Source organism: Vicugna pacos, chromosome 10, assembly GCF_048564905.1.
Source record: "Vicugna pacos chromosome 10, VicPac4, whole genome shotgun sequence".
Lineage (NCBI taxonomy): Eukaryota > Metazoa > Chordata > Mammalia > Artiodactyla > Camelidae > Vicugna > Vicugna pacos.
In genome coordinates, this window is record NC_132996.1 from 14817411 (window position 1) to 14830436 (window position 13026).

Genomic DNA, 13026 nt, shown 5'->3' on the forward strand with positions numbered 1-13026 from the left:
CCTGCACATCTTCTTCTGCCTTCCTTTGGATCTCTTATTTGTGGACTCCATCTCTGCATTTTTAAATCTACGCAACTCTTCTCAAAAGCACTGTGGCAATTCGTTACAAAAGCCACACAAATATTCATATGCTTTGACCCAGAGATTCTACTCCTGGAAAATAATTCAAGTGAAATCAGATGCCAAGTGCACCAAGATATTTGTTACAGCACTAAAAAGAATTTAAAAGCTAGATGAAACCTAAATGTTCAGTAACAAGTTTAAGTTACGACATCTCAACATAATTGAAAAAACAATGACATTGATAATCATGAATCATGCAAGAAGAAATGGATTCAAATCCCAGCTAAATTACCTAAACTACAGAACATCTGAGAATAGACAAGGTCCATCTCCCATTTAAGCCACAGTCTCCTCATTTAAAAACACGAATAACACTTATACTGATAACATGAAGGTTAAAGATCAATTAACATATATGAAATGTTTAGCACAGTTCTTAGAACATCATAATCACTCACTACATTTAACATCTTTGCTTTTATTTTTAAATAAGGAATTAGAAATCACCATAATAATGACTATGAGACGTGCAAGAATTGGTAGATTAACATGAAGTTACAAGAATAAATTCTTACACTGCTATTAAAAGAACTCATAAAACAATTAGGTAACACATGGGCTATATCGAGTTTTAATAAGGCTTTTATTTAAAAGAACATTCTTAAAGTATTCCTATACAGTTCAAAATAGCTGAAGGATTTGAAAGCCCTTAAGACCTCCAAAGGCAATTTTATATTCATTATATTGTACAAACCGGCAAATGCTTTTGAAAATCAGCAACATAAAGTTAAAAAAGAAAAAAAATGCATTTTAGCAGCTTTCAGAAAGAGTCTAATCAGAAGGTGAGTGGACTTTTGTTCTACTGACATGCCCTTCAAAATAGCACAAGCTCACAATAGGTGGCCCCAGTGAGGCCTTTTTTGATGATGACAAAGAAAACTGTTCCTACAGATCAAAGCCCATATAAACAAGGAAAAGGCTATTTAAAAACACTCCCAATCAGTGCCAGTTGTCAGCCTGCTAGAGACACTGGTTGAAATGACTTGTACCCATCACATATTTATTTCTACAGATGGAGAATTATAGAATTGACTTGTTGGAAAGGTCGGGTGCTAAAAATACTCTTTAAAAATAAAATAAAACAGAAAGAGGAACAAAAAGAGCGGCAGCAGCTTATTTTTTTCTCTGTAACAAAATGTGACTTAACAATGTAGCAATGGAAATAGAGCAGAGCCGAAAACAGCAATTGATAAAATTCACACTATAAAACAATGCCACAGAATATAATGTTGATTAGAATTTAATGAAACTGCCAAGTATCTTGAAATATCATCCATGCAATTTTGGCACCTTATTGAGAAAAGCATGGAACCAACGTGGTGGTGGTTTTATCACAGATGTTGCTGCCACACAAGTGCATGACTTGAGCCTCTGGAGAAACAAAATGTTATTCTGTGTTGAAGTTCAGCGATAAAGGGAGGAATTGCCTTGTGATAAGGAAGAGGATGACTTTCTACAGATCCCTTGGGTAGACTTTTGTTCCTGATGCTTTGTAAAAATGATTTAAAATACCACCTGGACTCCGGGACATAGGAAACAAACTATGGTTACCAAAAGGGAAAGGGCGGGGGAGGGATAAATCAGAGTTTGGGATTAACAGATACTACTATCTATGAAATAGATAAACAACAAGGATCTACTGTATAGCACAGGGAACTATATTCAATTTCTTGTAATAAGCTATAATGGAAAATAATCTGGAAAAAAATATGTATGTGTGTGTATAACTGAATAGCTTTGCTGTACACCTGAAACTAACATAGTAAAGCAACTACATTTCAATAAAAAATAAAATAAAATAAATGCCATCTGGACTGAAACTGTAACTTCAAACAAGAAAAAAAAAAAAAACCCTAAGTAACTGTTTACATTCTGAGATCAGATTAAAGGCAACCACAATCACCGTTACTGCTTCTCCAGAATCCTTTTCAGACTTATCCAAATTTCTTTTCCCACTCCTTGCTCTCAGTTTTACTAGTCTACTCCCAACTAAATTGAATCCAGTCCTCAAATGCCATTGCTAAATTATTTTAAATCTTGTATTTCTGGTTATGTACCAAGTGGAGGATATAATCCCTAGTATTTGCCCTCTGATTCCACAGACCTCCTCTGTGTCAATGAACATGTTGCTCCCCATCCCTTGCCTGACTTTTTCCCTCTAGGATCAGAAATTAGATAAGCCAGCAACTGATGTCTGATCACTAAAAGGGGTTGAAAGATGAATGTTGCCCTGTAACTGAATTTGTTAGCTATTAGTAATCTCTGAGAGTTGATGACATGACTTCAGCAAGAATTGCAAATTCTCATTTGTCCCAGATGACAGCCAAAATCACTCGACCAATGCATACAATAGGGTGATGTTTACTTTTCTTTGAAATTCAAACTGGGACTAAGCAAAATGTAATCATTTAAGATTACGTGGTCTTGATTTTAGGTCTTTTCCAGATAAAGGCATTTTTAGGAGCTCAAACTTTTTCACGCGGATCATTTCTAGCTGCATTCATAAACAATCTGAACACTACACTCCAGGCCTTATAGGAATTACTGGATATTTTAGTTGAAGTGTACCATACAGGTCAGTGGATTTCCTCTTAAATATCATCCCAGAGATGTGTAAGTTAAGGCAGGCTTCTGGGAGCTTGCATTGAACAAACCTGTCTTAAAAGCATTGACATTATGAGAGAGTGAAAAGACATTGTTTAGAGAGAAGGGTAGAAGTAGAAGTCAGGCGGTCAAACAGAGGTATGTATTTGGAAACGCTGAGCAGATAAATACAAACTAGACATAAAGGAACTAAAGAGACTGGGGATACCAGGACAGAGCAGTTGAGTTTGGGTGAGAGGGAGGAGTTTGGAATCTGGTGAAACACACTGAAATACTGTGGCAGGCTCAGAGAAACTTTTTATAGAGCACGTTTGGCGTTGCTTCTGAGTGGGGCGTTGTTACAAGCCCCGAGACAATTTAAATAGGTATGACTATAGACTGAATACTTAAATTCTCTTTATAGAATGTTAAGTCAAATTAGCCATCCAACCTGTATGTGAAGAATTCCAGTGGCAGCCACTTATTATCTTCCATGGATGTCCAAGTGTTGGAAAGCTCTGAGTATTGGACAGTTTTTCCTTTCACTGCACCAAAATGGGTCCCCTATAACTTCCACCCCCTGGTCCTAGTTTTTAATGCTCTACGTTGCCATAATACAAATGGAATATCAATTCAACTATTTTTAGAAATTCAACTAGACCTAAAAATTCAAGTAGCAAGATTATCTAGGCATACTAATTTAAGGTCTTAACAGCCAGGAAAAACAGAAATGTTATTTTACTAGAACTACAGACAGGCTGATATTCACACAGTTGTTCTCTACACTTCAAATGTCTTGTAGCATTTTAAACATTCTCTGATACAGTTTTCTAGGAGATTAAAACAAATTCTTAATAGGATTATTATCACCACCGTCAACATATTTAACGAGCACATATTGAGACAGGCACTTAGCGGAACTTGCTGCAGGGACGGGCCCCTGTTTTCAGTGACCTTCAAATGTACAGCCAGAACTACGGCAGGAAAGAGCTGGAATCACTCTGATTTTTTCAGCTACAGCTAGCAGCTACTCATTACCAAATGGCACCCTTTCCCTGGAAATATGGGCTTGAGGGAAACTGTTCAGGGAATGATCAGAATATAGCAAAGCGAGCACAGGGGCTTCTACCTGAGTTGGAGGAAGGGCACACTCTGTATTAGATTAAAATTCTGAGAATGGTCTTCCCAGAGGAAGGCCAAGGATGTCTGCTGGGACCTCGCCTGGGGCCTTGAACATCACTTGCGTTAGAGCGAGGCCAGGCTTTTTGACCCTACTCCGTCGCCTGGTGCTTCTATAAATGGCTCTGGTACAGCAGGCTGTGGTAATCCTCCTTCTCCATGAGGAGTGGCTCCTTTTCTTCAGGAAGCTGCTTTCTCTTTCGACGACATAAACGGCGAGTGAGCCCACCCAGCACAGCCGTGAGGACAGACCCCACCAGGGCTGCCCCGACGAGCCATGGCCAGATCCGGCTTGCTTGTTCTAAGTACGGCTTAATGTAATTTTGAAAAAAGTCCGGGTCTGAAATAGAAAGACATCTCAGTGTTCCTACTATTGTCACTGTCATCATCATCATCATCATCATCATTATCATCATCATCATCCTTAACTAACATCGCACTTTGGAGTCAGGCGCTTGGCCAGGTCTGCTACTTACGAGCTACAAGAGCTTGAGAAAGTTACCGCTAACACTCCTAACACGTCTGCTTCTTCATCAGGGAAATAGGAAAAACAATACCACCTTATTGGGATGTTTTACAGTTTATTGATAATATCTGATCTGTAAGTTGCACACTGCCTGCCCCCAAGTTGGCCACTGTAACTCTGTTGGCTATTTATTCTGGTATTGGCCTCCAATTTCTAAATAACAGGCAAATATCACTCTCTCTCTATTCATCAAGTTTATTTCTGGAGCTCCTCATATATAAGCAATGATTGAAGCTCTCTTACAACTTCCCATTTCTTTCCTGCATCTTTTCAGTATAATACTATATTTGGGGTCAAATCCACATCTAAGATTTTTATTATTTTTTAATGGAGGTACTGGGGATTGAACCTCCAGGACTCGTGCATGCTAAGCACATGCTCTACCACTGAGCTATACCCTCCTCGCCTCATGTTTTTAGTATTTAAATATTATTCATAATTGAACCAAATATTATTCTATAATTACATTTCCTTTCTTAAATTATTTTCCCCTTGGAGCTAATAATTTATTACATCCATTTGCTTGATTTTAATGTGCCCATCACTATCTATGAGACATTCTAAGATACTCTATATCCATTTTGTGATACAAAGGAAAGAAGAGAGTGCATCTTGGGTTTACCTTGCAGAAAATTGGGGCGGTGACTTAAGTTACTGTTTTTAACACATTTAAAAATCATTTTGAAAATGAGACTACAAATGCCTAGTTTACATTGCTATTAGTCACTTCAATGTATAGTACACTTAAGTTGTCTGGCAAAACGCAGATTACATAGAGGTTCCATAGTACAAACGATTTTCTTATTGCTTAAGGCTCAGCTCAAGTGCTTTCACAAGTTTTAAATACTATGTCTATGTCTGTCCTTCCGTTCTGCAGCATCTCTTACAATTTATCCACTTCAGTTTGTTTCAAGTGGTCTCAATTTTTACTGTCACGAATAGACTGTCTCCTTTGAAACACTCTTCATATTTCTCAATGGCTTCACCCTAAAATTTAGGCTTTTCTTTCTCAGTTATTTGGTTTTCAGCCTCAGTAGTGTACCTTCAAGTTATTTCTTAACATCGTAAGTTTTCTACCATCTTTACCTACTTAGAATCCCAGTGTTTCTTGTTGCCCATCCTCTTCAGAACGACCATGTAGTTTTCTGTTTGTTTTGTTCTCTGTCATTTCCAAAGCACATTCACATGCCTATTTGTCCACCCAACAAATGCAGGAGGTGGTTCAAAATCATTATCCTAATTTAATGAATTAGAAATCTGTAACTTAGAAAGGTTGCCTGTAATACTTAAACCCTACAATGTATGTATAACCCCTGGTATGATGCCTTGCAATTTATAACTGTTGCTGATTCTTGTTATTCTGCAATAATCCCATCAATATTTCAACTGAACCAGCTTCCAGTGAGAGATTTTCTCTCTCAAACCTGCTTCGATCACTGATTCAGCTCAGCTTTCTCTTCTGGATTTTTAGACTCTCTCTTTCTTTACTCCTTTGTGACACTTAGCACAGTTGTCTCTGTGTTGTAATTATTTCTATGTATGCCATATTTTTCAGGCGTGATCACAAACCCTTGAGAGCGAGTATCATGTTTACCTTTCGTCCTCCTATTCATTCACTTATGCATCCATACGGCAGTGTTTACTGCGGCCCATCACATGCCAGAAGGTGGTCCAGGCACTGCGTATGAAAGGCTGAGTAAGCAGAGCCCCTGGCCTGAGGGAAGCAATAGTGGAAGAGGAGAATGATAGGAAAACAAGTCACAGTAAGGAATGCCGTTCTAACGAAAGTATGTGAAAGATACAATGGGATCAAGGGGGGAAGACCTCCTCCATCTGTCTGGGGAAGGCATCCCAGGAGACTGTCCCACTGACTAAAAGAATGAGCTAAAACTTGAGTGTGGGATGCTGATGGCAAGCCATCCCAGGCAGAAGGAACAGGAATGCACCTGCTTATACACATAGGCGGGTGAACAAATCTGTGAAGTTCCCATCAAACCCCATGTGCAGAATAAGACACTTCAGTTACTGTGAAAATGACTCCTCATTTTTAAAATCAAATGTCCAGATCTTTCGAAATATATTAGAAGAAGGAAGCTCTTAACAAAACAGTACCATATAGAAAGCAGAATCCCATTTTCCAGCAGCATCAAGGACTCAATCTTTCATTACCAAAGCTTTTTGGTCTCTCCTTTTAAATAGCTTTGCGTACAACAAAATCACTTGCTACTCAATTTTTAAAAGCATCACTAAATTCAATTCTAAGAGAAATGTTTGACTAAAGCGAGAAGACATCAGCTGCCTTTTATGGAAAACACAAGTAATTATAAACATGAGTGCCTAAATGATGAGCAATTAACTACTTGAACCAAATAATGTCAAGAAATTTTAAAGAATTTTTTAGTAAGCTTCAATCTTACCAATGAATAAAAATTTATCTTTTTTTCAAGTAAACTCCTTGAAGGTACAACAGAAGAAGCTATAGAATAATTCATAAATTAGAAAAAAATAGGCAATTGCTGCTGCTTATTTTAAAGTAAAATGTCTCTAAAATTAACGGCGTAGATCCACAGCTGAATGAGAACTACTCTAAATAGATACAACACTTCAAATCGATTTTATTTTTTAAAATTTAACTAGACTACATAACAAATACCTTCCAGACCCTATTGTGACTCTTTGGGCTTCCCCTCCCTTCTCCCTTCTAATGGTTTTTGTTGCCTTTTCAGTAAAAAGGACGCATTTGGACACTAGGGAAGGAACAATGAGGTGGAACCTATGTGGAAGGACAGAGAGGTATAAAGGCAACCCTCTCTTCTGTGCAGTGATGGAGAGAGAATTCGTTGGGGATTCAATATTTGCCACTTACGAGCTTTGTGACTTAGAATTTGTCACTTTATCTGTCGGCTCTCAATCTACTTACCCATGAAACAGAATAAAAACCACTACTATTGTAAAGATGGGCAAAGATGACAGTCGATGTGCTGATGTCTCGCACACTGCGATGTCTCTGCAGGCCAGACTCTCCTCTGTGGTCAGGGCTGTTCAACTGCCTCAGAGACACACCCACCCTGGAGTCCCACATTGCCCCCTTTCACTGTGTCACAGACACCACCTCGGCGTTCCCTCCACGTCCGACCCTGCTCCTGTTGCTACTATCTCAGTGAATCCGATCACCATTCATCATTTCCACAGGCCAGAAGCTTCAAGGTATCTCTAATATCTCCTTCTTTCTCACCTAATATATAAATCACTTCTCAAGTTCTGTAAATTGTATCTACACAATGATCTCAAATTCTTTGGCCCTTTCCACATTGCCTCCTGCCACCACCACTGCGATTCAGACTTCCTTGCCTCTCCCTGGGATGTCTGCAACAACATTTCCACTGGTCTCCCTGGAGGTGCTTTGCAGCCGCTACAAAACTTCCTATAGGCTGCAGCAACCGCAACCTTATAAAAACTCAAACTTGACTCTGATCTGTTTAAAATCCATTAATGGCTCTGTTATTCTAGCAATAGGGCCAACATCCATAATCAAGACCTGCTTTTCCACTAATTAATTCTTCCCGTCATGCTGATGCTCTCTGAAATGTCACTTCATCAACCCCTAGAGATAGACACGTCTCTAAGTAAATGAGTCGTTAGGTAAGTAGTCGTGTAAGGTCTTTCTCTTTTATTAGGATATAAACTCTGAAGATAAAGACTATGTTGTTTACCATCAAATCCATAGTACCTAAGAGAATGATTTGTACAAGGTAGACATTAAATATATGTATGAAGAAAGAATAAATAAACCAATCAAACACTAGAAAATACCTAGTGTGATAGAAGACTTGAAATGCATTAAAAAATATCTAAAAATGACCTTGGTATTAAAAGGGGTGACATTTTTTCCAGTAAGCTTTACCTACATGGATTGGTTAAGAGATACCATCCTTCATGGTAAATATCACTTCCATTCAAGTTAATTCATTGATTTCACCACGTTCCAGATACCATTTGGTACTTAGCCTGGAGAAGCTTGCAAGATATCAATTCCGATTTTGTAGGGCTCACAGCCAAGATAGAGAGGGGAAAGACTCAATATATAGAAAGAGTACCATGTAACTCATATGAGGAAGTGAGTAAACATGACTATGGATTTGTCTAAAAATGATTTCATATCTGAGAGTGTGGCAAATGGATAAATAGGGTCAGAATTTAGCCAGAGAGAGTAGCTCCGTCAGAAACAGCAGCCTATGAAAGAGTCTATTATGTTCTTGAAATGGAAATCATAAAACTCGAGTGGTGAATTTTTGAAAAGTCGTTACCAATATGCCCCTTTCTTTACATTCTGTGGGTGGGTTTAGAAGGAAGGGGAAATGTTACTTGAGGCCACTTCTCATTTTGACTCATGGGAAGCCCCTGCCCTAACCACACGCCCACCCGCCGCCACATTCCCTGTTCTCAGTGATCTCTATGTTTTCAAGGCCACTTTAGCATTCCTTCCACTGGCTGTGATCTTCAGATAGAGCAAAACAGGTCAGTCAAACCAGTATCTGTCCAACTAATGCTTTCCCAAAGGGCAAGGAAAGGTTGATAAAATACAGGTTCTCCTGTTGGCCTTAAAATGAGGTTCTGCTCTGCCACGTACTAGCCAGATGGCCTGCGACAAGTTATTTATATTCTTTAAGCCACTTTTTTCTCATCTATGGTCAGGAAAAAGAAAGAACAGTGGCCACTTCACAGGGTAGTTATGAAGAGGAAAGGAAATAATGCCCAAAGCACACCTGGAAGAGTTCCTGGCACCTAAGAATATTCATTGTGTGCCAGCTGTTATGAAATAACTCAACTCATCTCCTCAGTGCAGTTTTCCGTTGCTCCAACTAGGAGAATTTACCATCCTGGAAATACCTCTATTTTTTTGTTGTTGTTGTTATTCTATTAGTTTAGAATTTTCCCTGTCCTTCTGTACCTGCCACCTGCCTGCTTGTTCTTCAAGGCCTTGTCTTATCTTTCTAGGTTGAAATACTCGGAAATCACTGCTACCTCTTCTGTGCTCCTGTCGGATTCCGTTTAAGACTCATTTACTGCACTCAACACAGCCTGATGTTTCAGGCTTTCTTGCACAACTGTCTGACTTCCACACTGAATTCTGAGCTCCTCCAAGGTCTGGGACTATGTCAGTCATTTATGTGTCACTAAAGTCTAGCGCAAGAGGTAGGAAGTTGGTAAATGCCATTCGTTTGTCCATTTTGTTTTACTAATCTGTTCCCACGAATTAGCAATGAATATAATGAAGCATCAGTGTTTGCTGAATTCCTCTTATCCACAAGCTGTGTGTTGTTTTACTGGCTTTTAGTTGCTGACCATCTTGTGTTACAGTGGAGAGGACCCCGTAGTGTCAAAATCTGGCTTTTCCACATACTGGTGTTTGACACTGGGGAAGCCTCAATTATTATTTCAGCATCAGTGTCCTCATCTCATCCTAGGGATCATAATACTTACCTAATATATGGTTGATTAATAATGCAGGTATGTGTATATATGCAGGGCTGGGACATTATGCTGCACACCAGAAATTGACACATTGTAACTGACTGTACTTCAATATAAATAAATAAATAAGAATAATCAAAGGAGAGAACGGAATAAAAAAAAAAATGCACGTATGGTATGTAGCTGGCTCTCCAGTAGGAGGAGACATTACTATCTGTTCCTCATTTATCGAGAAGGTACTGCCGGTTCTACTCAGGGGGATTATGTAAAGCCCAGATCTAATTGCAGTCCTAGAGTTTTATGTCAGCACCTTAATCAGAGTCATAGCAATTATCATTGTAATTATCAATTGGATTTAACATCAAAATGTTGACCAACTCTTTTGGTGACCCTAGCAGGAAATTCCCAAAGACGATTCCAAACCTGCTAGGTGTTTACCGCGTGCCATGCTGCACCAGGCTTGTTAACACAAAACATCCATTTAATTACCACAATATCTCTTTGAGGTATCCTGTTCTCAATATTTTAGGTTTAGAAACTGAGATTCAGGGACTTGAAGTAAAATCTCCCAAGGTTGCCCAGAAGTCAATTTATAGAGTCATGAGTAAAACCCATTTTGTTTTTATGATTTTAATTCCAGTGCTCTTCCCACAGTTGCCATATACGAAATGCCATCTCTTAAGCAGGATGAATGTGAAAAGATTCTTGCAACTTGGATCATGTAGTTATAAACCAGTGATGAGTTAAGGATTGTAATGCACTTTCCCCACTTAAAGAATTTGGGGATAACATTGTAAAAACATAAGGTTTTGTGCTCTCTTGAAAGAAACTGGTCACACTAGACTCAGCAATTCACAGGAAAGAAACGGAGCTTTACCTGAATCTTGTAGGTAGCTATAGTCATAGCCCAGATCTCTGGATGAAATAAAGAAATCACCATTTCTGTAGAGAGGTATAAAAGGAACCATGTAGGATTCCCGGTTGTGCCCAATGGGTGCATTGGCTTCAGGATAAACTTCTTGAAGAGGATGGTGCCTTCGAAGCCATTGTTCAAAAATACTGCAGAGGAAAGGATTATTCAGAGTCAGAAACATCATTTGTAAAAGAAATATTTAGAGTTCTTGAAGTAAAATAACAAGGCATATCTTAAAATCTCAAGCCCTGGACAGATGCCAAATACAGTTTTCATGCTTTGAAAATATTTTGGAAAGCGCCAGTTCACGCTGTCAGGCCTTGATGAAGCTCACTCATTTGTGAGAAATATTAGAGGATAACTTTGAAAAAGGAATTTCTTAGAAGATAAGTGAAACTGACATGACAAGTTTAGACCCTTCAGAATGCCGCAGAGCAAGTGTAATTATTGGTTGAGTGACAATTGAGTCATAGTCATAAATAAAATATGTTTCTTATCTCAAAAGAAGTTCGCCCAAAGAAAGAACATACAAAACTAAATTGGAATCAGTACTGGAATTTGGCCATTTTTTTTTTGTTATGGTAGGAGACTTTCAGTCATTTCAACCTCCTTGTTATGTTTGGTGAAGTGTATGTGTAATGAATCTTCGTGGGAGAAAGAGCCCATCTTCCATGGTGGAGGCAAAAAAAAAAAAAAAGTGGCTTCCCAACTTCCTCAAAAGCTAGAGTATGACCATATGGTCAATACTCAGACAATCAGTCATACCCATCCAAGACCTGGAAGCAGGAGACAGTGACACAAAGAAGCAAGGACAATGTAAAACCATCCTAGCAGCGGCAATGGCATTGTGCTAAGAACATCCAGTTTTTAAGGGCAGCCAGGCCAGAAGTGCCAGTAAAGGTATCCACTATACAGGGAAGCGGGGCGGGGGGGTGTGCAGGGCTGTGTTCTGTAGCATGGTTTTGGAAAATGATTTGGCTGCTGCCTTCCTCCCTTGTTCCCACTTGTTTCTCAATCTGCTTTTCCATGATCTTCTGACCTACCCAATATCTTCTCAGTAACAATTTTTTTTCCCGTTTAAATCAGCCAGAGTTAGTTTCTGTTGTATGCAATTAAAAGCTCTGACTGGAACAAAACCTAAAAAAACGAAGGGATCAAAAATTCCAGTAAGAATGGAAGTGAGACTAAGCCAGAGCAGAGTTTATAGTGGAAAATGAAAGGTGTGACAAAGAGAATAGCTTTGAATGATCAGAACATACAACTGACATAGAGGGAAGAACCCTAGACTGGAGTCAGAGAACTCGCCTCGAGTCCGAGCCCTGTGAGTTAAGCGTCTACGCAAGTCACTGAACCTCTTGAAGACTTAGCCATCTCATCCTTAAAATGAAAGCAAGGATATCTGCCCTGTCCATCTCCAAAGGGATTATCCAAGGTGATACTTGTTATGAAAGTGCTAAACAAATGAGCTGTTGCTGCTTCACTCTAGAAGTTAAGCTGGAGGTAAAAGGTAGTGCAACATTGAGAGGGTGGTGTCTAAAAAAGAAAGTGATAATCTTTCAAACAAACGAATAATGCTTTTGAAAAACACTTTGAAGTATAATAAAGAAGAGAACAAGGAAGCCACATGGCAGCAGTGGTGAGCACATTTTCCATGATGAAAAACAGTTCTATTTGCTTAGTGAATCTCGACTTCAAATACTACTTACTGTAAAAGTTGTTTTTCATTGTGAATTAACTGAGGGATCAGCAGGGTGCAGATAAACACTGCAGATCTGGTCCATGAATACCAAATGCTCCCTAAATAGCTCAATTATTAAGTACATTTACTGAGTACTTACTATTTGTCAAGTTTTGGAGAAACGTAAACCTGTATAAAAACCCAAGTTCTGTGGGTTGTGACAAGGGAAATACGTGAAATCTCCTAACCTGTTTACTTCTCCTTTTTTCCATCTGCAAAGTGGGAGTGATCCTTATGTCCTGAGGGTATTGTAAGGATTAACTGAAATAACATCAAGTAAGGTATACGGCTACGTGCGGTAGACACATGGTGAGCAAAAGCTATCATCATCCCGGTAACATTTCTTCCTCTTGCTCCTTCTCCTAATGATTCATGTCATACTGGAAGAACTTTATCATTGGGAGACGTGAGACAGGCTATAATAGAAACACCAAAGCCATGTATATGTGAGCTCGGTCTTTAAAAACAGTTATTATTCTTTAAGCAGAA

At 38.9% G+C, this 13026-nt stretch overlaps 1 protein-coding gene across 1 annotated transcript in view; it reads right to left on the minus strand.

Annotated features, from left to right (window-relative positions):
• Window positions 1-520: 520 nt before the first annotated feature.
• Window positions 521-13026, minus strand: part of TYR (tyrosinase) — a 70904-nt gene continuing 58398 nt past the window's right edge. The window contains exons 4-5 of the mRNA XM_006218369.3: window positions 10764-10945; window positions 521-4225 (exon numbers count right to left, since the gene is read on the minus strand). Coding sequence (XP_006218431.3) covers window positions 3999-4225; window positions 10764-10945 — 409 coding nt within the window. The 3' untranslated portion in view covers window positions 521-3998. The remainder of the gene's footprint in view (window positions 4226-10763; window positions 10946-13026) is intronic.